At 38.3% G+C, this 26,490-nt stretch overlaps 2 protein-coding genes and 1 pseudogene across 4 annotated transcripts in view; 2 read left to right on the top strand and 1 right to left on the bottom strand.

Annotated features, from left to right (window-relative positions):
* Nucleotides 1-445: 445 nt before the first annotated feature.
* Nucleotides 446-26,490, bottom strand: part of ANAPC1 (anaphase promoting complex subunit 1) — a 103,347-nt gene continuing 77,302 nt past the window's right edge. For all 3 annotated transcript variants that reach the window (XM_044261622.1, XM_044261621.1, XM_044261623.1), the window contains 10 exons: nucleotides 24,914-25,000; nucleotides 22,315-22,432; nucleotides 21,353-21,430; nucleotides 20,930-20,997; nucleotides 19,124-19,262; nucleotides 16,582-16,668; nucleotides 15,106-15,201; nucleotides 13,293-13,491; nucleotides 5,468-5,602; nucleotides 446-818 (listed from right to left, as the gene is read on the bottom strand). In XM_044261622.1, the coding sequence (XP_044117557.1) occupies nucleotides 703-818; nucleotides 5,468-5,602; nucleotides 13,293-13,491; nucleotides 15,106-15,201; nucleotides 16,582-16,668; nucleotides 19,124-19,262; nucleotides 20,930-20,997; nucleotides 21,353-21,430; nucleotides 22,315-22,432; nucleotides 24,914-25,000 (1,123 nt within the window). In that variant the 3' untranslated portion in view covers nucleotides 446-702. The remainder of the gene's footprint in view (nucleotides 819-5,467; nucleotides 5,603-13,292; nucleotides 13,492-15,105; nucleotides 15,202-16,581; nucleotides 16,669-19,123; nucleotides 19,263-20,929; nucleotides 20,998-21,352; nucleotides 21,431-22,314; nucleotides 22,433-24,913; nucleotides 25,001-26,490) is intronic.
* On the top strand, nucleotides 7,586-8,029 carry LOC122915096 (protein S100-A10-like). Its single transcript, XM_044261624.1, has one exon. The coding sequence runs from the start codon at nucleotides 7,602-7,604 to the stop codon at nucleotides 7,911-7,913; it is 312 nt and encodes a 103-aa protein (XP_044117559.1). The 5' UTR covers nucleotides 7,586-7,601; the 3' UTR covers nucleotides 7,914-8,029.
* Nucleotides 22,685-23,749, top strand: LOC122915839 (annotated as a pseudogene).

The raw sequence follows: 26,490 nt of genomic DNA, 5'->3' as shown, positions 1-26,490 counted from the left end.
ACTCTCCATACAGATGTACATTCTCTAAATCTTGGGTGGGAATGGACCATCATTTATTTTTAAATGCAATTTCTAAAGACCTCTTTTAGTAGAAACTGCACATTTTCTCTATTTAGAACAGGCTTCACATTGACCCATTCCTTATTAGGGTATAAACATCCTCCTGTTGAAGGTGACTGCTCATACTATGAGGATGCCTAGCACTGTCACAGAAAGTACACACCAAGTTTAGACCCAAACACTGCGACATCTTAGGAGATGCTAAAAAGCCATTTTCTTGCTGCAGAGAATAAAACTTGATGACACAGCTTCTTTAAAAACCTTGCAAATTTAAACATAGTCACTTCATCTGAATCACCCTAGCTGGAAGACTTAAAAAATGAATATCCACCCCAGCCCCCATGGCTCTAATCTCTTTGAGATCCCAAACTAAAATAATCAAGAGTTTTGAAAACAAACCAAAAAACTTTATTTACAAAAGTAAATTTTAACTCACTTTTATATATCATATAATGTTAATGCTGACAGCAACAGAGCCTCTGGAATATTTAAAACACTTGGATTTTAAAATACATTGAGGTTTGTGCAGCTCATTCCCCACTAGTTATATTATAAAACTTATAAATGTTTCTTTAGCTTTGTTGTTTGGTCATGTTTTTGTGCAGAAGTCACGCTTCAGGGTAGGTTTGCCACCAGACATGATCACATAACCATTGGCTGTGGATTTCCAAGAAGCAAAGGAGCCAATCTTAGCAAAGCCCGCACTGGCATTTTCAGCTGTTTAAATTTGAAGAGGAGTTCAGCAAAGCTTGTGCTCCCTAAAGAAATGGAAATGGAGGGAAAGTCAAACTTCTATATAAATTCAGATGTACACCCCTTTCAAGGAAGCTTCAGAAACATAATCACAATTAAAGCTACATTCTTCCCTTTGAAAACAATTCCCCAAAGGTAATATTTAAATAATGAATTTCCCGAATGCACTGTAAAATATAATTTGATATAAAAATGTCAAATGTATCCTACTCTGTACTTCAAAAAGTGACCTGTAACTACATCTGAAACTGTTAATATTTACATATTACTGAAATATAATTAATAAATGTGCCTGTCTACTTTCAACTACCATAATTTATATATTCTAATACGTATCTTAAAAAAAGAATAAAAGCTCAAAATGAGTAACACAGAAATTAATCTAATGCCTTAATCTCCAAGAAGCAAAGGTTCTCAACTGTGGTCCCACAGAGATTCCAACATAATTCACGTGGAGTGGAGCCTGGGCATCTGGAGGCCTGAAGGCTGCCTGGTGATTCTGATGAGCAGCCAAGGTCAAGAAACACTGCTCTTAAAGAAGTAGGAAGTATATAACCTGAAAATCCTATTAAGCATCATCTTCCTTTTTGCCTCCATCCTACCACATATAATGGTAAACCATTCCCTCTCTCCTAGCTCCAATATATACGTGAATATGGTCCCTATGACTCTAGGCCACAGGAAGCATCCTAGCAGACATGCAGACACCAGAGGCATGTGCATGATCATGGGACCTCATGAAGATGAACAGAAAAGTCTCACAATGTGATCATGTGGCTCTCTGATTAAGGCACGACTAACACAAGAGAGAGATCTGCTACATACAATATGAGAGAGGCAACTACGACTCCTATTTCCTTTCATTGACTGGTCTCTGCCAGCCAGCTAAATTAAATATTCAATAAACCTCAAGGGAAATTTAGACAAATTTCTTATTTGTTATTATATGGTGTTCCCCAGACCTTACTAAAACCCAAGCACAGAGAATAAAAACATCCAGGAAGATATCAAACAACTCCAATATACTAATACACCGTGGAATGTAACAGACCATTTACATTCAATGCAATACTGAAATGGTTAGGTTTAAACACATCGTCTTGCTCTTTGCTTTCTATTTGTTCCATCTGTGCTCTGTTCCTCACTGTCCTCTTTTAAAAGGATTACTTTTTATGATATTTTTACAATTCCACTGTGGCCCCTTTGTTGAAGTAAGTTCTGATTCTGTTTTCTTACTTTAATAATTGCTTTATGACTTCCAATATACACATTTAAATGATCAAAGATTACCTTTGATCTCACCCAAGATGTCACCAAAGTGAGATTATTCTACTTCACATACTAGCATAAAGGCCTTCCCATAGTGCTTCCATTTCTCCCTTCCCAGTCTTTGAGCTACTATTGTCCTATTTTTCACTTTTCATGTTTTATCAACTCCGTAGCATACTGCTGCTACTTTTATTCTGTCACTGGTATTTTAAAAAGTGTTTTTTAAGAGAAATAAACCTTGCATAAATAAACCCATGCCATTACCATTTCCAGTGTTCTGCAATCCTTTGTGTAACCCCCCCATCTCCATCTCATATTATTTTCCCTCTGCCCAAAGGACTTAATTGACAACATTTCTAGTAGTGTGGGTCTGCTGGTGACGAATTCTGTCAGCTTCTGTGTTTCTGGAATTATTTCATGGTCATTTGTTTTGAAAGATATTTTTGCTGGGTATAAAACTCTAACAAGACATTTTATTTTCCTCTGGGTCCTTTACTCCACTGATCTATCACTTAAATTGCTTCCTATGAGAAATACACAGTCACTCTTATTTTTATCTCTGTAACATGTCTTTTTCCTCTAGCTGCTTTTAAGACTTTTTTACCATCAGTTTTGGGCAATCTGGTTATGATTGCCTTAATATAATTTGATTCATGTTTCTCATGCTTGGGATTCACTGAAATTCTTGAATCTGTGGATTTACAGTTTTCACCAAATCTGGAAAATTTCCAGGCATTATTTCTTCAAATATTTTTTTCTGTTGCACCTCTTCCTCCCTCAATTTCTCTCTTCTTCAGGGACTCCAATCACATGTGAATTAGGTGTTTTAAGTTCCACAACTCACTTCATTTATGCTCTGTTCCTCTTTTTTCCTTCTTTCACTTTTGCATCTAATTTTGGACAGTTTCTATTGCTATGTCATCAAGCTCGCTAATTTCTTATTATGGCATGTCTAATCTGCCCATTAATCCCATTCAGTGTACCTTCAGCTCAAACACTGCATTCTACATCTCAAAAAGTTCAATTACAGTCTTTTTATATCTTGTATGTCTCTTATTATCCTGCTTAGTGTTCACTCTAAGTGGATGTCCATTCTCCATTTTTAAAAATTTTTAGCCCCAGTCTCTTCAAACATGCTTCTATCTCATTTTCTCTCTCCTCTTATTCTGGCATCTCAACTATGTGCATATTTGACTTTTTCACCATATTCTACCATGTTCCTTTTCTGTATTTTCAACCCATCTTCTGTGTTTAATTTGCTTACTTTCTACATACCTGCCTTCTGGTTCATTTATCTGCTGTGTCTGATACACCACTTAATCCATACACTGAATTCTTAATTTCGGTTATATTTTTCAGTCCTAGAATTTCCATTTAACTCTTTCTTATTGATTCCAGATTTCTGGTGACATGCTCTATCTTTTCATCTATTTTCTTGGTAATATTAGTTGTAGTTATTTTAAGACCCAAACCAGTAACTTTTATCTAGGTCACATATAAGTCAGCTTCTGTTACATTCTTTTCTTGTTATGTCTTGTAATTTTTGATTCAAAAGTGGATACTGTGTATTAAAAAGTATAAAGGTTCAGGATATATTTTGTTCCTCCTAAGAAGGTTATGGTTTCTTCTGTAAGGCAGGCAGAATGCAGATTTCTGTTCTACTTGAGGCTAACTTTAGGTCTTCTCGGTTTCACTTTTTACCTTTACTCTTGGGGCTTGGTCCTGCTGTGGTAATGGCTGGGATGCTTATCAGAGCCACTTCACACCTGAGCAGCCCTGGAACACTACCCTTTGTCTCCTTGGCACTATGCTGTTGCTGAAATCTTTGCTCACATTTTTAGTCTCCTGGCTTCTGCTAGATTTCTTGAAGTCTTATCCTGTGCATGTAAGATTTGGTATGGGTCTCAAGGGAAGAGTACATCCAGGTTTTTGTGTTATTATTCCTATTATTCCCTCCTACCAAGGATTTAGCTCAAGTTCTAGATTCTCAGGCAATTGTTAACCTAACCTCTGGCTACTCTGCCCAGTAGCACCACTGCCTTTTGCTGGGACTCTACTTGTGCTATGAACTGGCAAATTCCTTTGAAAGAAAGCTTGAGTAAGTATGGAGTTTCCTCATTATGCTTCCCTTCTCATGGGGGCTGTGACCCCTCAATCAAGTCTGGCCAGCATAGTTGCTACCAATTCCTTTAAATAGCTGTTTTCTGTGATTTGTCAAACTTTTGTATTTGTTTTTGAGGGAAGGTCACTCCAATATAAGCAATTCTCTCACGGCTATAACTGGAAGTCTCTAGAAAGTACATTCTTATCCAAGGTTTTCAAAACAGCAATAAACTAGTAATGTCATTAAATTTTAAATGATTAAATGGAGCAATCTTTGCTCTTCTTAAAAAACAATTTTTGAGGGGCACCTGAGTGGCTCAGTGGGTTAAAGCCTCTGCCTTCGGCTCAGGTCATGATCCCAGGGTCCTGGGATAGAGCCCTGCGTTGGGCTCTCTGTTCAACGGGGAGCCTGCTTCCCTTCCTCTCTCTCTGCCTGCCTCTCTGCCTACTTGTGATCTCTGTCTGTCAAATAAATAAATAAATAAATCTCTTTTTTTTAAAAAAATTAAAAAAAAAAAACAACAAAACACACACACAAAAAAAACAATTTTTTGAATCCTCAACTAGTAAGCACAAATTTGAAAGTGATAATAATAAGGTTGCTTAGAATTAATTTTATTTTAGGATTCACGTTACTGGGCAAGCTCCATATCTAATTACATATTCTGAAAAATACAGTGAGGTGTTAATATTTTAAACTCTGTATTATAAGAAACATTCAAATTCATATAAAATCCAGGTACCTGGTCATTTTAAAGCTTTATAATATTAGAAATTAAGATTATGTGATTAAAAAGAAATATCCAGGGGTGCCTGGGTGGCTCAGTGGGTTAAATAAAGGCTAGCCCCACCTCAAGCTTTCTGCTCAGCAGGGAGCCTGCTTCACCCTCTCTCTCTTTGCCTACTTGAGATCTCTGCCAAATAAATAAAATCTTAAAAAAAAAAATCCAAACTAAAAACCAAAAAAATGAAGAAAATTAAAAATAACTTTAATAAAAATTATGAAAGAAAAATAACACAATCATTTAATTTATTAGTATACACTGGTGTTTGGGACTCTCTGAAGAAGAACCCATCCTTTTCTGAATGAAATAAAAGTTTATGCATGTATAAAGTTCAGATAGTCTGTTCTGAAAAAGTTCTCAACAGTAACACCCAAACATGAATGAAGACCAAAACCTAACTAGACAAAATAACTCGCTAGAAAGGCCTCCTACCAAGAAACTTAAAAAATAAGTGAGTCAATAATACAGGTACCGAGAGGATTTAGATCTGCAATTACCTTCTAGTCCTATAGACGGCAGGTGCCATGGAGCTGGTACTGAGTGGTAGACGAGGAAACACGCCAGCATGCTCAGCTGAGATTCCTCAAAGGGCTGCCCACTGAGGTAGGCATGCACACACCCATCACCCCCAGCTGTGAGAGAAACACAAATGGAACTGAAGCAACTTGTTTTCTCATCTAGAATTCCTTAAGCACTGACCATACACCAGATAGGTACTATGCTGGGAACTAGGGCTACAGCAGTAAGCAAGACAGAGTGCCTATCACCACAGAGTGTGAAGTGTTGTAAGGGACAGAGACATTATACAAATAACGACACAAACAAATGCATAATTAGAAATTGTGATGAGTGCTATAAAGGAGTGGTGGTCACTGAGGTTTCCTCTCCAGACACCCACTTTAAGCCCCTTCTTCCCTGCAGTATACAACATTTGAGGGGACTGACTTCAGGTCCAGAACTGGATCCTGATTACTATTAGCCAGACTTTCTCAAACTTTAAGGCACATTAGAATCACCTGAGGAAGCTGATTAAAACAGATGAGTGGGCCTACATCCCCAAAGTTTTTTAGATGGGGTCAGAAAAATTACATTTCAAACAAGTTCTCAGGTGATGCTACTGTTGCTCCAGAGATCACACTTTGAAATCCACTGGTCCAGGACAATCAAGACAATCCCATTCTCAACACAATGACTGGTTCAGGAACTGGAAGACCTAAGCTATTCAGTAAGAGACAATCTCTGCCACAGAGACTGACTGAAGAACGTGTATGAGTTCCAATTCAAGCCAGAGACATGAGATGTTTGATAACACATTTGCTAGAGACTTCTGAGAAAGAAATTTCCTCATTATTATGACAAAGCTCCTAGAAGCAACTCTATTCTTCTCTGCAAAATGCTGAGCTTGAGGAAAGGAACAGTCATTTTATTACCAAAAGAAAAAGAACTCTGAAAATAAAGCCATGGCACAAAGTATAAATAAGGGAACCTCAGAGAAATGGAGCTGAAGGCACTAAAATAAGATGCTCCTTAGACCACCTTACCTATTCCAACAATGTAAGCTTATATGTGTCCTTATTGTTTAAGCCAGGTTCAGTAAGGCCCTCTAGTACTTGTATACAAAGGCATTTTGATACATAAAAAGTTGGGGGAGGGGAAGAAGAAAGGGGGTGGGGAGAAAGAAATAAAAAGGGCAGGAAAGTTGCCTGAAGTAGTGTTGTCTTAGAAGGCCTATGAGAAAGGAGGCACTTAAACTGAGGCTTGGGACGCCTGGGTGGCTCAGTTGGTTAAGCGGCTGCCTTCGGCTCAGGTCATGATCCCAGTGTTCTGGGATCGAGTCCCATATCGGGCTCCTTGCTCGGCAGAGAGCCTGCTTCTCCCTCTGCCTCTGCCTGCCACTCTGTCTGCCTGTGCCTGCCTGCTCTCTCGCTCTCTCTCACTCTCTGACAAATAAATAAATGAAATCTTAAAAAAAAAAAAAAAGAAAGCTAGACTTAAACTGAGGCTATAAGAATGAATGTAAGTTGAGTAGGCAGAGAATGAAAGAAAAAGGTTGTAGGGAGGGAAAGCCGCATATTTAACAGTCCCAAGAGATAAGGAAAAAGAGAAATTACAACTGATACCAAAAAAAAAAACCTACAAACAATCTTAAGAGACTACTATGGACAACTATACACCAACAAATGAGACCACCCAAAAGAAATAGATAAAGTCAAAGTCCTAGAAACATATGTCTGAGACAAAACATGAAGAAATAGAAAATCTGAATAGACTGATTACCAGTAACAAGACTGAATTGGTAATCTAAAACCTTCCAATAAGCAAAGTCCTCCAGGACCAGACAGCTTCACTGGTGAATTCTAGCAAACATTCAAAGAAAATTCAACACATATCGATCTTTCTCAAATTCTTCCCAAAAATCGGGAGAAGAGAATGCTTCCAAACTCATCTACAAGGCCAGCATTAGTCTAACACCAAAACTAGACAAGGACACACATACAGAAAATTACACACCAATATCCCTGGTGAACACAGATGTAAAACTCAACAAAATATTAACAAACTGAATTAAAAAATACATCAAAAGGGGTCCCCACCATACCTCTGGCCACGGTTTCAAAAGACCTCACCAAAATGCTATCTCAAATGGAACATACCATGGAAACCATGATGTGCATGTTCCACAAGTGTGCTGGGGATAAAGGCTACTTAACAAAGGAGGACCTACGAGTACTCACAGAAAAGCAGTTCCCTGGATTTTTGGAAAATCAAAATGGCCCTCTGGCTGTGGACAAAATAATGAAGGACCTGAACCTAGACCTGGACCTAGACCAGTGCCGAGATGGCAAAGTGGACTTTCATAGCTTCTTTTCACTAACTGCTGGGCTTACCACCACATGCATTGAGTATTTTGTAGTATACATGACATGGAAGAGAAAGAAGTAGGAATCATTCAGGAACACTCCTGCCCAATCAGAGTTCTCCCAAAGGGACTCTTAAGTAGTCCCTTAAGGAATCTGCCCCATAGCTTCCCCCTGTATAAAGGACTACATGAACAGGCCAGGATCCTCAGAAAATGTACGAGTAAAATCCAACCATTTGACAAGCAGAGAAAGAAAAGTCAGTGAATGCCAGATAAACTTTTGATTTTTATATTGCATGCATCCTCTTGCCCTCAATAAATTCTTTTATAATTCCTCAAAACAGTAACAACAAAAAAACCACAATACTTTAAAAGGATCACACACACCACTACCAAGTGGGATTTATTCCAGGAATACAAAGATAGTTCAACATCTGCAAATCAAAGTGATGCAGCACAATAACAAAACCAAGGATAATTAAGCAATTATTAATAAATTAAGAGGAAATCATTATTTCCTTATTCCAAATGTTGAATATTCTCATTTATTCCGAATTTCTGTAACTTTAAAACTGTTCATTTTTAAAACATTTTAAACATCATTACATCTAAAGATAATAAACTACTTCTTTTTTCTTTTTAATTGGACAGACAGAGATCACAAGTAGGCAGAGAGGCAGGCAGAGAGAGCGGGGGAAGCAGGCTCCCCAATGAGCAGAGAGCCCGATAGGGGTCTCGATCCCAGGACCCTGGGATCATGACCTGAGCCAAAGGCAGAGGCTTTAACCCACTGAGCTACCCAGGCGCCCCAGACAGTAAACTACTTCTAATTTAAAAAAGGATAAAAATCACATGAGAGCAGCTTTGAGTTAGAGGTATGTGTGTTATACCCCACATAAGAGTGCTATGTGGGGCTGTTCAACACAAACGTAACAATGTATTTTTGTGAATGAGAGCTGGCATGTCAAATGCATCCTCTAGAAAAATAATTAGTGTAATAGTCTTCAGATTTGTTTTCTAAAGTTGATACTGTGGGTTATTTTTGTGAACAGCCTGATGTTTGGGACCCTTTTTTCTCAAAATAAACAAGTCCTTATTAAACCAGGAGTTTGGAGAAAAAAAAAAATCACATGATCATCTCAATAGATACAGAAAAGGAATTTAACAAAATTCAACATCTATTTATGATAAAAACACTCAACAAAGTGGATATAGAAGAAATGCACCTCAACATATAAAGGCCATATATGACAAAGCTGTAGTTAACATCATATTCAACTATGAAAAACTAACAGCTTTTCTTCTAAGAACAAGAACAAGACAAGGATGCCCACTCTTGTCACTTTTATTCAACATAGTAGTGGAAGTCCTAGCCACAGTAATTAGCCAAGATAAAGAAACAAAAGGCATCCCAACTGGAAAGGAAGATTTCAAACTATACTACTAAGCTATAAGAACCAAACAATCAGTATCAGCATAAATGCAGGACATCCACGGAACAGATAGAGAGCCCAGAAATAAACACACACATATAAGGTTAATTAATTTACAACAAAGGAGTCAAGATTATACAGTGGGGAAAGGATAGTCTTTTCAATAAATGGGGATGGGAAAATTGGACAGCTATATGCATCTTACACTATACACAAAAAATAACTCAAAATTAACGACCTGACTGTGAGACCTGAAGCCATAAAACTCCGAGAAGGAAACAGAGTTAGTAAGATCCCTGACCTCATTCTTTGGTGCTGAATTTTTGGAACTGACTCCAAAAACAAAGGCAACAAAAGCAGAATTAAACAAGTGGGACTACATTAAAAGCTCTGCACAGCAAAGGAAACCATCAACAAAATGAAAAGGCAACCTGGTAAATAAAAAAAATTAAAAAAAAAATCTGCAAATCACATATCCAATAAGGGGTTAATACCCAAAATATATTTTAAAAAACTCAAACCACCCAATAGAAAAAAAAAAAAAAAAAAAAAAGATTCAATTAAAACATGTGCAGGGAGAGGCACCTGGGTGGCTCAGCTGGTTAAGCATCCAACTCTTGATTTCAGCTCAGGTCATGACCTCAGGGTCATGAGACTGAGCCCCATTTGGGCTCCACACTCAGCAGGAAGTCTGTTTGAGATTCTCTCTCTTCCTCTCCCTCTCCCTCTGACCCTCCCCCTCCTCACATGTGCGCTCTCTGACTAAAATAAACAAATAAACCTTTTTTAAAAATGTGCTGGGAGGGGCACCTGGGTTGCTTAGTTGGCTAAGCATCTGCCTTTGGCTCAGGTCATGATCTCTGGGTCCTGGGATCGAGCCCCGCATCGGGCTCCCTGCTCTGCAGGCACGCTGCTTCTCCCTCTGCCTGCTCTTCCCCCTCGTGTGCTCAAACTCTCCCTGTCAAATGATTAAAAAATCTTTTTAAAAAATGTGCAGGAAATCCAAATAGACTTTTTTTTTTTCAAAGAAAACATGAAGATGGCCAACAGACTCATGAAAGATGTTCAACATCACTAATTATCAGAGAAATGCAAATCAAAACCACAATGAGCTATCACCTCATAGTTGCTGGAATGGCTATCATCAAAAGGCAGGAAATAAGTATTGGAAAAATGTGGAGAAAAGGGAACTGTCTTACACTGTTGGTGGGAAAGCAAACTGGTACAGCTGCTAAGAAAAACAGTATGGAGGTTCCTCAAAAACTTAAAAATAGATCTACCGTATATGATCCAGCAATTCCACTGCTGGGTATTAATCAGCAGTGGAATTGCTGGATCATATATGGTAGAAAGAAAAATAACACTAAACCAAAAAGATATTTACTTAGTTGCAGCATTATTCACCATAGCCAAAATCTGGAACAACCTAAGTGTCCATCAATGGATGAATAGATAAAGAAGTGGTTATATATACATAATGGAATACTACTCTGCCTTATAAATGAATGAAATCTTGCCACTTGCAATAACATGGATAGGCCTTGAGGGTATTATGCTAACTGACATAAGTTAGACAGAGAAAGACAAATACCGTATGCTTTTGTGCATATGTGGAACCTAAAAAACAAAACTCATAGATACAAAAAAGAGAGAGATGGTTGTCACAAGGGAAGAGGGCTAGAGGTGGATAAAAAGAGTGAAGGGAGTCAGATGTATGATGAAGGATGGTAACTAACTAGACTTACTATCATGATCACTTTGTGTATATGTCAGTATCAAATTATGTTATACACCTGAAACTAATATAAATGCATTATCTGAAACTGATGCAATCAATTTTACCTCAATTTAAAAGTGATGGTTCTTCCCTGAAAAATAAATGCAAATTTTGGTAATCGCAATGGCAAGTCAAATTTGGTAAAGAGCAATGTTGTAAACTACCAAATGCCCTAATGAGCAGTAAGAGAAACAGTAACTCTGAGCACTGTTTTAGAGACTGCTCCACTCACTGCCGAAGTTCATTACTGATATGAAATGTGCAAATCAGAGAAGCTGCAAAGGTTAAGGACATACTTCTTATCAACAGCAAAGGTCTGCCATAGATGATCATGCTGAACTGAATACAAACAAAATATCAAAACCCATGTATTAACTTGTATATTTCCCAAAAAATTAGATTTTTAAAAAAACATTTTAAAACTGCATAATCTTTTGAATTGTAAGAGAAAATGACAGAACAATGTAGTTGTTAATCAAACACGAGGAGTTTGAAATTGCTGTTTTTCATGTATACTCTTCATAATCTGGTTTACTTTTTTTTTTCCAGAAATTTATTCCCTATATTACAGTAGATAGTTTTTACCTAAATCATATGCAAATGCAGATTCTACTGGCTACTAACAGCTTTAAAACATCAAGAATTATTACTACTGCTATTATTAAGGTTAGTATTTACCCCAAACAGGTTGCTGTCAGGTATGTACCAGAAGTTATTTAAAGGAACTGAAGAGAATAAAAAGATCAAGATGTTGGCTAAAAATCAATTTCAAACATATATCACACATTAGACAGGTTTCCCAAAATTAAAAGGCCCCTCATTTGCCTCCACTCTTCCCCTGCAATTGTAAGTCTATACTTCTAAGCCACAGTCACATGATGTCCCAGGTTCCCACTGACTGACTCAAAGAGCTGGTAAAACAAACCTTCCTTCTAAGCACACATCAAGTTTTCAGTGTACACAGGGCAGAAGGGAAGGGAAGAAAACAGCCTATTGACTTCATAGCTAGGTGACAGGCCACACCCCTAAGAAACAGCAGAGAGAGACACTGGAAAGGAAACAGGATCTGATGCTAGAAAAGATAAAACAAGTTCTTAAGTGTCATGTGGTATTTAAAATGTATAAATAGGGGCACCTGGGTGGCTCAGTGGGTTAAAGCCTCTGCCTTCAGCTCAGATCATGATCTCAGGATCCTGGGATCGAGCCCCGCATCGGGCTCTCTGCTCAGCAGGGAGCCTGCTTCCCCTTCTCTCTCTGCCTACCTCCCTGCCTACCTGTGATCTCTGTCAAATAAATAAATAAACTTTAAAAATAAAATAAAATGTATAGATATACATACATATATATGTGGACGTATATACATTCTCGTAATGTATTAAGCAGAGTTAAATATATTTTTTAAAGAAGTTGAAGTAAATAAGCAGAGTCCAATTCACCTCACTGAGAACATTACATCTAAAGCCATTCAAGCTTATATTCAGGTTTATCTTGGTTAACAATGAAAGAAAATGTTACAACTGAAAAGCCTGAATTCCAATATCTTAAAAGCACCAGGAAATCTGAAAAACAGTATGGGGGCTCCTCAAAAGGTCAAAAATAGAACTGCCCTACAACCCAGCAATTGCACTACTTGGTATTTACCCAAAGGATACAAATATATTGATTTGAAGGGGCACCTGGACCCCAGTGCAGCAATGTCCACAATAGCCAAATATAAAGAGCCCAGACATCCATCAACAGAAGAATGGATAAAGATGTCTCACTCACACACACACACACACACACACACACACACACACACACACACAGAATATTACTTGGCCATTAAAAAGAATGAAATCTTGCCATTTGCAATGATGTAGTAGAACTAGAGGGTATTATACTAAGTGAAATGAATCAGAGAAAGATAAGTACCAAATGATTTCATTTATATGCAGAATTTAAGAAACAGATGAACATATGGGAAGGAAAGGAAAAATTTTAAAAAAATGAAAATAATGACACAAACCATAAGAGACACTTAGCTCTAGGAAACAAACTGAGGGTTGCTGGAGGGGAGGTGGAGGGGGATGGGGTATCTGGGTGATGGGCACTAAGGCAGCACTTGATGTAATGAACATGGGTGTTCTATGCAACTGATGAATCACTAAATTCTACCCCTCAAGCTAATAATATACTATATGTTTATTAAATTGAATTTAAATAAAGAATTTTAAAAAATAAAAAAGCACTGGGCATAATGCAATTATTACCTTGTAGCCACTGGTCCAGAGTATTATCAATAGTGCATTTTACAACAGGGAGGAACTCAGAGTTCATAAAGAGCCCCCGCTTAGGGTGATTCTGAAGCCGCTCCTGATGGCTCCTGGAGCTGAAAAACTCTAACACCAGCTTTATCTGCCAAAGTTCAGATGTTTCACACATTTCTCTTCTTCCTAGTCTTCTCATAGCCTTGAGGAGATAAAAGTAACAGCAGTCCACTTAATGAAAGAAAGAGTGAAATTGCCATAATCATCTCTTGCTCAGAGTTGTATAATAGAGTATTTTTAAAATATGGCTCATAGATCAATAAAGGGCAGAGGGGAATCCATTCCATGTTTTGATGCAGTTAGCCCCAGAGGAGAGGGTGCAGATACATGTCCACCCTCTTCAGTGTGGTCCCCACATAAATAGCTTTTAGGCAAAAGCAACAAAGGCAAATGACCTCATTCTTGGCTCAATGGCTCTGAAAAATGAAGACCCGCTAGGTCTACTGCCATCACTTCTGGGAAACCCAAATAGAGTACAATGGCTTGGCCAGGGAACCCAGGGGTCAGAAGGCAAAACAATACTACTAATAATACTGTTCTTGGGACCCATCTGCAAAATCACCATGGCTGCAACCAGCAGGGATGTTCTTCTGTAGACACCTGCCCATGACTGTGAAGGGATAAAGGTTCAGAGCATAAAAAGGGAACACTTTCGGCCAACTAAAGAAAAACAAAACTCATTATTTAACTGCTATATAGAGAGCCCTGTGACAAATAGTGTTAGTGTGGACATCACAAAATCATACTTTCCAATTAAAAGATGTGGATGGATACCAGACAATCATGCCCTTCTGGGCCTATCTGGTTATATTAGAACTTGCCTTTTAATTAAGAATATAACTTGATAGAATGTGATCTTCAGGTTTTGGGAAATTCTCTCCTTCCTAACTGTCATTTCCTACTTTTCAATAAAGATTATTTTGCCATTAGAGATTTCTTCCTTTGCATTTAGACAATGAGTCCCACATGCTTATCTGTGAACTCACCGTGTCACATTCCCTTAAAGAATTCTTTAAAAATCACATATCTGGACCTCATCCCAGAAAATTCTGTAGATGATACAGAACGGGACTTAAAGATCTGTATTCTGAAAATTACTCTATAAATTTAAGCCCAGTTAGAAAACTACTGGCTAAGCTTAACTGCAATTTTGGGTCTGATACTATTAAAAAGTCTTGTTTATTACTAATAACCCAAAGTGAATAAATTGGCCTGATCCTTTAGGGAAGCAGTTAAGCATCATTTTCTGCATTACCACTTCTAGGCTCTTTTAAAACAGCAATAAAATAAAATAAATTTAAAAATGAACTCCAGCTTCCTAAATCCCTACATACTAATACTATAACCTCTTGCACGCTCAATCACACAAGCATAATTTCACATTACTGCCATCGCTAGAGTACTGTTTGTTCACTTACTGCTCATTTGCATTTCTTTTCCATGAAGAGACTTTGCAGGAAGGAGTCAAGAGAAGGATGCTAGGGGAGAAAGGAAGGGAACGTAGTCTTCCCCTGATAGTCAAAGGAAGAGAAAAAAGGGGAGACTGGGAGCCCTAGAGTTCCTGGCATCATAAATTCTAAGCTTTTTTTTGTCATAAGTAAAGCTTTTAAGTTTTATAGGGTTTCCTTTTTTGAATCGCTAAAGCAATGAGAAACCAAAAAAGATGGACACACAGGGAACCTTATCTCACTGTTCAGTATGTTAATTAAAATACAGTATAAATGTCATCAGAATTGAACTGGTTTTTGAACCATACCTGATCCATTGCTATGTATGCAGGCAGCATCTCTGGGGTCTCCTGAGTAACACATTCATACAGTACTGAAGAAAACAGATCCAGAATTTCCTGTTTCTGTGGAGAATTAGAAACTTTTTGTAGCACATCAATGTATATTCCAAAATCAATTCAACGTTGTAGAGCAACGACATGGCCCTTCTTAAGCTCAACAGTCAATAATACATAGGGTAAAACAGCTATCTCTTTATAAAAGCATAGTGAACGCAACACTAAACATCAATCAAATGTGGTAAAATTAAGTCTGAAGGGACAGTTAGGGCTATAAGTGCTGTGAGGAGAGGAAGTATTGGCTGCAGTAAAATGAGCTGACAAGACACTGCAGAGACGTGCCTTGGATTAGGCTGGCAAGAGCAAGATCCAGAAAGAAAACCCAGCATCCACAAAGATGCACTAAAAACACCGAGCAGAACAGGTATGGAGGAGGCAGCACAACCAAACCCAGTTGGGCTAAAGGACAGGCATGGACTTTCATCAGAGACCTGCAACCTTGAATGCTTGCCCAGCCCTCACTAGGGGTGTGATCTTGGGCATGTGCTAGCTGAGTGGCAGTTTCCTCATCTGCAAACCTGGAATGGTAAAGTACCTACCCTCAGAGTCAGAATCCATAAGAAAATTACATAAAATACTGAACAAAGTGTCTAATAAATAGTCACGATTCAGTAAGTTAAAGGGGTTACAATTATCTCACTTAAACAACAATGTAAGGTAGGTTCTATCATAATCCCACTTTTAGAAACAATGAAACTGCATTTTGGAGAGGCTAAAAAATTTTCCCAGAGCTACACACACTTATAGGCAACAGGCCCTCAATCCCAGATATCAAATAACTGCATTCAAGCCTTGGATTAAATAAAAGATCTACTGGGCACCCTTTGAATCCTGAAGAGAACAAGTTTTATGACCAAGAGAAAAAAGCTATAAAATGCGAGGAAACAAATAATAAGATTAGATAAAAATAAGAGACAGTAAACAATGAAAATATCAATCAGTACAAGAAGGCACATAAGAAAATATCACCTATTGAAATTAACACCTTAGAAACCTTAAGTTATTTCTTCTATCAAGGTAGGGAGTTACCAAATTTAATAATTTTAGACTACAAAAAATCTGGGGCACCTAGGTGGCTCAGTTGGTTGAGCAACTGACTTCAGCTCAAGTCATGATCCCAGGGGCCTGGGATAGAGCCCTGTGTCAGGCTCCCTGCTCAGCGGGAAGCCTGCTCCCTCTCCCTCTGCTGCTCTTCCTGTTTATACACTCCTGTTTTCTCTTTGTCATATAAATAAGATCTTAAAAAAAAAAAAAAAAAGACTATGAAAAATCTGTATTTGCCAAGCAAAAATCATCCAATGTACCTGAGTTTTTCGGTGGTGCTCACAGATAAATAATAAGTTGTAGCCTACAATAAGCTGTAGCTGAGTAAAACACGATACATACCTGACCCATGTTCACAGTTGGTTTGCAGAAATATTCGGCAAATGACAGAAGTGCTGGATCAGAAGTAAATGCTGAAATTGTTTCTGGCTGAAAAAATAAACAACAGCAACAAATGTGAAATATCAGAGGTTATTTTCCTTATTGCTCAAATTGTAGTATATGCAGTTGTAAGAAAACTACCTCACTGTTTTCACACAACGTTCCCATAAAGCCCAAGGCTGTACAAATTTGCTGTAGCTTCACCAACCTGTTCCGCTGAGAAGTTACAAGACGCTTTTTCACGTAAGCCAAACATAAGCTACTGACTTCTCAAAAGGCCAATAATAAACAGGTCTTTCTTATACAACTTGCCCCCAAAAGGCTTTCCCCTCTCCCTCATTAACTGAAAAACAAATAAGAAACTAGAACTGAAACCGATAAGGTAAGGCAAAAAGACTACCACACAATCCACTCACTAAAAGCTAAACGCTGTATGGATTCCACTTGTATGAGGATCCTAGAATAATCAAATTCAGAGACAGAAAGCAGAATGGTGGGCACCTGGGGCTGCGAGCAGGAACAGGAGTTGCTGTTGAATGGGTGCAGAGGTTCAGTTTTACAAGATGAAAGAGTCCTACAGATGGATGGTGGCTAATGACTGCAGAACAATATGAATGGACTTAATATCACTGAACTATACATTTAGGGGGTTACAACAACAAATTTTGTGTATATTTTACCACAATAAAAAAAATTGGAAAAAAAGAGATTAACACTCAAGGTTCAAGAAAATGAAATATGGAATATATGGAATACAAAGGTATTACAATTTTCCACTGAGGTTTATGTCTTGCTTCTGAATTCCCTTGAAGCAGGGAATTGAGATGCCTTTTAATCTTTACAGAATTTCCCAATTCAAAATCGAGTATAAACTTTTCTATTTTCTTTACAAATTAGATTAGGGTCTTTGAGATGGGCTCTAATTTATACAAGCAAGAGAGCTTAAGTTAAACCATATCCAAAAGTCCTTCAGATCTATTTCATAGACATCCTATCAAATACTGCCCAACAAAATTCATTAATGTCAACTACATCTACTTAAACCCTGGGAACTATTATAAAGGCTCAGTTGTATGTAACTGGTCTAAAACGAAATATGAGTTAAATTAAAATAAATGCTATCTCCTTATGTGGAAAAACAAAGGTGGCTCATTTAGTCCCCTGCCGACCACTTAGCCAGTCCACCAGCCACATTTTTGCCTCTACCGCCACCCTCCAGGGGCTCTGACCACTTTATACTGCGACTTGATACATCTTCAGCAGGAGCACATTTGCTCATTAAATTCCTGAAAACTATACTTAAACTGAGAAATTTTAATGTTAGTTTATGGAACACATTTTTTTTTTTTTTTAAGATCTCATTTATGTATTTGTGTGAGAGAGAGAGAGAGCGAGCTCACAAGCAGGGCGAGCAGGCAGAGGGAGGGAGAAGCAGACTCCCCGTTGAGCAGGGAGCCCGATGCAGGACTCAATCCCAGGACTCCCGGATCAGGACCCCGGCAGACGCTTAACTGACTGAGCCACCCAGGCGTCCCTGTGGAACACACTTCTAGTGTGGGGAACATATTTAACTTCTTAAGTATAGAGTAAAATACGTACTGACCACAATAGGGATGAAATTGTTTCATACACTCTTACTTTAACTGCTTTTTCATTTGAAATACTCTTAAATTAGCAGTCAAGTACTATGAGAATAATAAAGCAAACTGATAAACCTGTCATTCTTTTTTTTTTTTTTAAAGATTTTTTATTTATTTATTTGACAGAGAGAGATCACAAGTAGGCAGAGAGTTAGGCAGAGAGAGAGAGGAGGAAGCAGGCTCCCTGCTGAGCAGAGAGCCCGATGCGGGACTCTCTGGACCCCGAGATCATGACCTGAGCCGAAGGCAGTGGCTTAACCCACTGAGCCACCCAGGTGCCCCTAAACCTGTCATTCTTTTAGCCTCACCAAGATTTAACCAACAAATGAGGGGTTTAAAAAAATACTAATTAGCGCTACCTTGTAAAAATCTTTATCTATTTCTGCCATGAATTAAACAAATCTTAACAGATGTGAAGATTAGTAAGTAAAATTACTAAACTAAACATTTTTATAGTGTTAAGATATACTGACCTGGGCGTTGGGTTATGGACACTGGGGAGGGTATGTGCTATGGTGAGTGCTGTGAAGTGTGTAAGCCTGACAATACACAGACCTGTATCCCTGGGGCAAATAATACATTACATGTTAACTAAAAAATAAATTAAAAAAGATAAACTGTCCCTACTGCTGAATGTAAGTCATCCTTAGAGTCCTGGCAGATGGCCCATATTTTACTGTAGCTGCTACATAAAACAAGAAACAGATCCAAGGTCATTCAGTCTTTATAATCTGCAGTGATGAGAGAGCAGATTCACCCAAATGGTACGATAAATGTTACCACAGAAGTGCATGTTTTAAGTGGGCTAGTGGGATTTGTAATTATTCCAACTCATCCTTCAGTTTTTAACCAGTCAATACTACCTTGAAAGCCCGAGCCTCAGAGTTCCTGTTGGCCACTGTCTGGGCCAACAAACTTTGCCACCCCATTGGATCTTCCTTGTAGGAGAGCTGACCTGCTCTGAGCTTAACATACAGAACTCCATCCTTAGAAAGGATTGATCTGGGGGGTGGGGGGAGAAAAAAAAACAAGAATGAATTTTATGTGAGGTATTATTTGTAGTTCTCAGCTGGAAACACAGTGTCTCCCAACATCATGTTCACATGAGATGAAGCCTTCATCATTTTCCAGTAGGGCATATGATTATTTACTGTATCTAAAATTAAATCAGTCCCTATGAGAAAGCCAAAATAAAGTTCTACTACTCTTTGGTATCTAAGTTCCCAGAACTCAGTTCATGCTCTGCCTGCTCAAGTGTGTGCTTCAAAGGCAATATTTTATCTAACATTTCTCCATATTCCCTTTATCCTCTATCCTCTGGAAGTACTAGATATCTATTGATTGGTTAGTAGCAGAAAAAAAATGATGCCGCAAATCTAAAGAGAACAATAGAGAAAACAGCCATCATATATAGTTTAAGGGAAATATAAATTGGGACCAAACTATAAAATTCTTTTTTTAATTAATTAATTTATTTTAATATGTTCAGTTAGTCACTGTATAGTACATCACTAGTTTTTGATGTAGTGTTCAATGATTCATTAGTTGCATGTAACACAACGCAAGTGCTCATCACAAAATATGCCCTCCTTAACACCCATCGCCCTGTTACCCCAACCCCCACCCCCCAACCCTCTCAAACCAAATTGTTATGGGCTTATTAAACTTTCTAGAAATTTAAAGACTTAATTTACCCTAATCAAGGTATAAAATTAGCACTCTGTTCATTAAAGTAATTACTTGCATATGACTATTTCCACTCAAAAGTTATCTATCATAATCTTAATTTTGTAAGAACAATTCAACAAAACAGTAATAAAAATATCCAAGATGTGGTCTGGCAAATATCAATTGTTACAAAGTTCCCTTTGTAGATGGACATACATGCCAGCCTTTTTTTTTTTTTTTCCAATCTTACTTTCTTTTTTTTTTTTTTTAAGGTTTTATTCATTTATTTGACAGAGAAAAAGAGAGAGAGAGAGAGAGAACACACAAGCAGGGGGAGCGACAGGCAGAGGGAAAGGGGAAGCAGGTTTCCCGCTGAGCAGGGAACCCAATGCGGGGCCTAATCCCAGGACCTGGGGACCATGACCTGAGCTAAAAGCAGACACTGAACCAACTGAGCCACTCAGGCACCACCCACCCCAGCCTGACTTTTTTACACTGATTATCTTTTATTACTGCTCCAACAGATAATTCCAATTCTGTACCAACTTAAATCACTACAAGCTTCTCGATAAATAAATATAACTAACTACTTAGGGTGTCTTCTAAACTAAAACTTGGGCACCTGGGTGGCTCAGTAGATTAAGCATCTGCCTTCAGCTCGGGTCATGATCCCAAGGTCCTGGGATCGAGCCCCACATCGGGCTCCTTGCTTAGCGGGGAGCCTGCTTCTCCCTCTGCCTGCTGTTCCCCCTGCTTGTGCCTGCTCTCCCCAACCCCCATGCCAAATAAATAAATAAAATCTTCAAAAAAAGAACCCGAAAACTCATTTTCTAATATAAACTCCATTTCAAAGTTACAGACTTTATTCAATATATACTCTATTGTCCTGCATGAGATCAAAGAATGACAAGGAACCATCCTAGATAATAATCTGCAATTTCTACCTTCCCATTTACTTCTATTCACTTCACAGACACATCTAAGAAATTCAGTATACTTACTTCAAGTGTTGTGTTCCCTTGCTTAAATCTATGAGCAGTTCCCAGTATCGCGGGCCTTTTACTTTAATCTGCCAAGATAAATGTGAACACAATCAATCAAACGCTAAAGAGGTGCTACTGTGGCAAAATGAAACCCACATTTCTCAGAGGAAGTAAAATAAGCCGGAAAGAGACACTGAAAAGTCAACAAGCTTCATTACTACACAAAAATGTATGTGAATCAAATTCTATGGCCATCTAACCTCTCAGTAAAGATCTGCAAGTAAAGACCATCTCTGTTCATGATAATTCCTCCCAGGGCTGCTTTCCTATTTCCTACAGAACACTGAGAAAGCAGAGGCTTCATCTCAGTTACCTCTGATGCACACTGATGTGGCTGAATTAACCTCTTGCACAGATCTCCCTAAATCACATCCCACTCACCTGCTTTAACAGGTGGAGTTCTGGAAGAAGGGTAGGAGCCATCAATTCTTCTTTGGTTTGTTCATACCACTGAGTACCCTTTACAGAAGTAAAAGAACAGCCACAATTCACTATGTAGTTAGGGGAAGCTACAAAGAAGAAAGATCTCCATCTACTCTGTACGTCTCTTTCCCCACCGTTTCTATACAGATGGCCAGATGGCAAAATCCTCGTTGTATCAAGTCTTAAGGGCTAAGTGTACAATCCTTTGGAAGGCCTGCATCACCTTATACCACTTCACATACTAGCAGTTCAGAAGATCTGTACTTCTGAAGCCTCTGGGTTTACACACATGTCATCTTCTGGGAACATGCCTTTGCTCGGCTGGCAAACCTCAGCCCAAACACTGTGTCTACCAGGACTACTTCCCCAGCCCTCAACAGCTGGAGGGGACATTTCTCTTCTGCTCCCCTGCATTTTACACATACCCCCATGCGCTACTCTTACTGCATCCATGCCTGGCTACCTAATGGACAGCAGGTCCTTAAGGAATACAAAGATGTAATTTTTATACCCCAGAGCCTTTGCATAGTTTGATGCACAGAAGGTACTTAATAATATTCTGAATGAAGGAAGGATACACATGATTTACAATGTGTGCATCTAAATCAAAGATCTCTCATCAAATACGCTCCGCAAACAGATCTAGAATAGTTCTAACTCAAAACTTGTGAACAAGGACATTTTCAAACTCTAGACTCTGGGACAGAAGAGCAGCTGATGACTTCTACACTATTACCCTTCTAAACTACAAGTGAGCCCGAATGGCCTGACAGGATGTACGAGAACTTTAGAAGCTTCAATTTTTGTAAGAGAGTAATTCACTCTGTCGTCTTTTAAAGGACAACAGTTCTGAAATATTTTGACCTGCAAAGATGCATGAGTGGTAACAAAACTACAGATAAATGAAAGGAGAGAATGACCTTATAGGTAACTTCTAAAAGGGCATAGCAGGGCATGTTTGTGTCCACATCCACTGGCACCAGGAGCCTTGGTTCCGCAGCCAGCACATACAGGTGCCGCAGAGCCTGCAGATGATATCTGTTCACAGAAAACACAGACAGGAGGTAACGAGCTGCTGAGACAGTGTGAGCTCTCCACCCCATTGCTGCCAACACTGAACCCTGACAGAAGCTGGGGTTGTTATCTTCCCATGACAGCGGTCCTAAATTTAGGAAGATGACAAGATTCAATTAAAAACTAACGAAGAGATTCTCTTTAAAAAATTATAGATGCATGATCCTTGACTCAAGAATTCTTTACTTGCATTTTCATAGTTAAAAGGTTTTATAGATGAGGTAAAAATTACCTTAACATGAAAATATTTACTGAAAAAATCATCACTTATAAAATCAGTTCTCAAATAATCCTCTAATGACCTGCATAGGCACCTTTTTACCTTCCAAGGGACTTATTTCTAGGTCTTTGTTTTTCTGGCGTAAGGGCTGGTAGGGAGAAGGAAAGCTCGTCTACGTATGCACCCTTATACACAAATATACACACACACACCTGGGATCCAGGACACCGAAAACTAATGGGGGAAATTATGATGCTTTTCTAGGTTTTCAAAAAAAAATTTTTTAACTACCATTTATTTTTTAGCATTTATTTATTTATTTATAAAGATTTTATTTATTTGAAAGAGAGAGAGAACAGGAGAGAACAAGCAGGGGGAATGGCAGAGGGACAGGGAGACTGAGCAAGAAGCCTGACACAGGGCTTGATCCCAGGACTCCAGGATCACAACCTGAGCTGAAGGGGAACGCTAAATGGACTGAGCCACCCAGGCACTCCTCTATTTTTTAGCATTTAGATACCAAAAGTTTTTAGATTTTAAGATGCCATAAAAGGATCAAATGAGACTTCAAATTTTTCTTTTTAAATTTAAGTTACAACAATAGCCTCCCTCCTCCCACCCAAACCTACCCTTTCCTATAAATTAATCAGAATTAAAAGCAGAGGGGGGCTCCTGCTGCTAAACTCTGGGTGCAAGTAAGTGGGGCCTATTGAGAAGAGGACTCCTATAATGACAAATGAAGGCTGTGGTCCAAGGCCATTTTTGCTGGCTATAAGCAGGGTCTCTGAAACCAGAGGGAGCACATAGCTCTTAAAATTGAAAGTGTTTGTGCTTGAAATGAAACTGAATTCTATCTAGGCAAGAGATATGCTTATATATACAAATCAAAAAATGACACAGTTACTCCTGGTGGCAAACTGAACAAAACCAGAGTAATCTGGGAAAAAGTAACTCATGCTCATGGAAACAGTGGCATGGTTCGTGCCTAATTCCAAAGCCACCTTCCTGTTAAAGTCATTGGCCACAGAATCTGTGTGATGCCGTACCCCTCAAGGATTTAACCTTACTGAAAAATAAATAAATAAATAAATAAATAAATGTGTAGATATGTTCTTGTTTAAAAAAGAAAAAATTAAAAACAATCAAGGCCAGGAAGAAAAGAAAGGTATTTATCAGTTACATAAAGGTTCTTGGTGCTTATCACCAAACAGCTTTGCTTAAAATAGCTAAACCAAAACAATTCTCCCAGCAATAGGGAAGTGAGACTCCTTGTTGTACCCTAACCACTAATTACTGACATTAACAGCTCAAAAAGTTTTTCCTAAATTGATTGACAAGCAAGAGACCACTTGTCAGAGCTGCAATAATTTAACAAGAATATGCTTGTGCTCCACCTATCATCAGAGTTTGGACGTCAGATCAGGCCACTTTCATTTATTATTACTATTTTAAACGACATTACACTAGAGCATGACAGCTCAGTTACTACTTAGTGCTCCAATCCTTGATGCGTCTCTTGAGAGATGAGCCGAACACACTGGTCACCTTGGATGTCACGGGAGCATAAGGAACTATTTTTTCCCCCTCCTCCATATGCAGCAGGAATCAGCTATGCCTGAAACTGCCAGGGAGACTGCACTGCTGAAGGCCGTCTGTGCTCTCAAATGCAGAGCTTCTGTACAATCACTCCTTTCCTACGTGTTTGAGGTTCTAGGGCTCACTGCCACTTATAAGTTATCTCTGATTCTTTGCTGCATTTTGCTTTTCATGTCCCTTTTATTTCACTTATACAAAACTTCTCAGCATTAATGTGAAAGAGGGGAAAATGGAATTTCATATAGACACTGCCACTAAATCAGACCCATTTCTCTCTTAGAATTAAACAATTATGATATAAAATACATCATCTTGCTTCTGTTGGCTACTATCTTTTGTTTGATTAATTTTTCCCTAAAGGTAACCCTGTTTGGCCTACTTCTGGGTTCAGAGCAGTTCTACTGATTAAAGAATGGTGGAAGATGGATCCATCAGTCCATCAGACGTCCAAAGTTCTCTTTTGGTCTAATATTTGGAGAAACATTTTAGAAGATTTAGTCAGGAAGGTAACTAAGTCCAAGAAGAAAACAAATTAATTTGGAAATGAGTCCATGGAACCAAAGCACCATCAAATTACCCCTTGAAGACTTTACAGAAGATCACACTGAGGACACAATCATCAGACTCACCGATTGTCAGTGCTGTGAGCCGGGAAGTGCGGATAAAGGGCACAGAGGAGAGCAGCAATGGAAGAGTTTGATGTACTCAAAGAGTACCTGTGAAACAAATGCAGGAGGGAAAAACGTTATTAAATACACTGTGCAAACTTCCAAGGCCTTCTTGAGAATCCGGTAATTGGGGTACTCTAGCAAGGCCCACTGACGAAATGCTTTGATAGATACTAGTGTGCCAGTGCTATGAACGTTTCACTTTTCAGTGAGTCTTTTTTAAAAAAAAAACTTATTTATTTATTTGACAGAGAGAGAGATCACAGGCAGGCAGAGAGGCAGGCAGAGAGAGGGAGGAAGCAGGCTCCCTGCTGAGCGGAGAACCTGATGTGGGGGCTCGATCCCAGGACCTTGAGATCATCACCTAAGCGAAAGGCAGAGGCTTTAACCCACTGAGCCACCCAGGTGCCCCGAGCCACCCAGACGCCCCTTCAGTGAGTCTTTAAGCCATTTTAAGATTATCTACTATTGAAAGCGGAAGAAACATTCCACAGATGCTAACTTTCAAAACCTGAATTAGTAAACACGGTTTTTCAACCGAAAATATCACAATAGTGAGGACCATGAGTGCAATCCTAGAGATTACAGATACTGAAAGTCATGAATGAAGACATGACAATAACGAGGTATGTACAGAACTCCAAGTATAAACAGTTTTTTTCTTATCACTGTGATAAACTTATTTTTATAAAAGCCACATACTCTTAATAAAATCTTTTGAGATTTTCCTTATATTATTTTACCGCTGCTCAAACTCTACATGGCCAACAGGCAGATTAAAGTTCTAAAGCTTTTCTTACAAAGTTTTCTTTTTTTCTTACAAAGGTTTTATAAGAATATTTTTATTCTTACAAACATTTTACAAAAATCTTGAAGTAAAGATGGTACTGGACATCACATAAAACCACTGTTGCAGATAATCAATATACATTTCATTATATACATTCACATGCACACATACACATATATATCCCCAAGTATTTATCATTTTAATAATTTAGGCATCAAGTAAGAACATAGCACTTATCATATATACATATATTTAATGAATTAGGAAGAAGATATTTCAAAATCTAAGTAAGAAAATATATCCATTTTCACATGTGCATAAAATAGGCCTTTGTCTCTTTACCATTTTGACAAAACCAAAACCCAAAGATAATATTAGATATTAATGTTAGAAATTTTGAGATTAAACACAGGATGTGGCTATGCAATGAGAAATTTAAATGTTGTCACTAAGTACACATAACCATTTAAAGACCACAAATCATTAGAAAAGCAGAGCAGAGTGGGAGAAAATTTACTCAATATGAAAGCAGAGCAAGTAGGGTCACAGTGTGAAACAATGAAAGATTAACATTGAGTAAGACTACACTGGAATTAAAATTTAAAAGAATGAATAAGAGAACAAGAGATGCAGGGGTTTACTTTAAAAGGTAAATAAATTTTCAAAAATCCTAAAATAAGAGGCACCTGGGTGGCTCAGTCAGTTAATCTTCTGCCTTTGGCTCAGGTCATGATCCCAGAGTCCTGGG

The sequence above is a fragment of the Neovison vison genome, chromosome 8, assembly GCF_020171115.1.
Source record: "Neovison vison isolate M4711 chromosome 8, ASM_NN_V1, whole genome shotgun sequence".
Taxonomy (NCBI): domain Eukaryota; kingdom Metazoa; phylum Chordata; class Mammalia; order Carnivora; family Mustelidae; genus Neogale; species Neogale vison.
The sequence above is the reverse complement of the archived record's forward strand: the minus strand, read 5'-3'. Positions and strand labels throughout refer to the sequence as shown.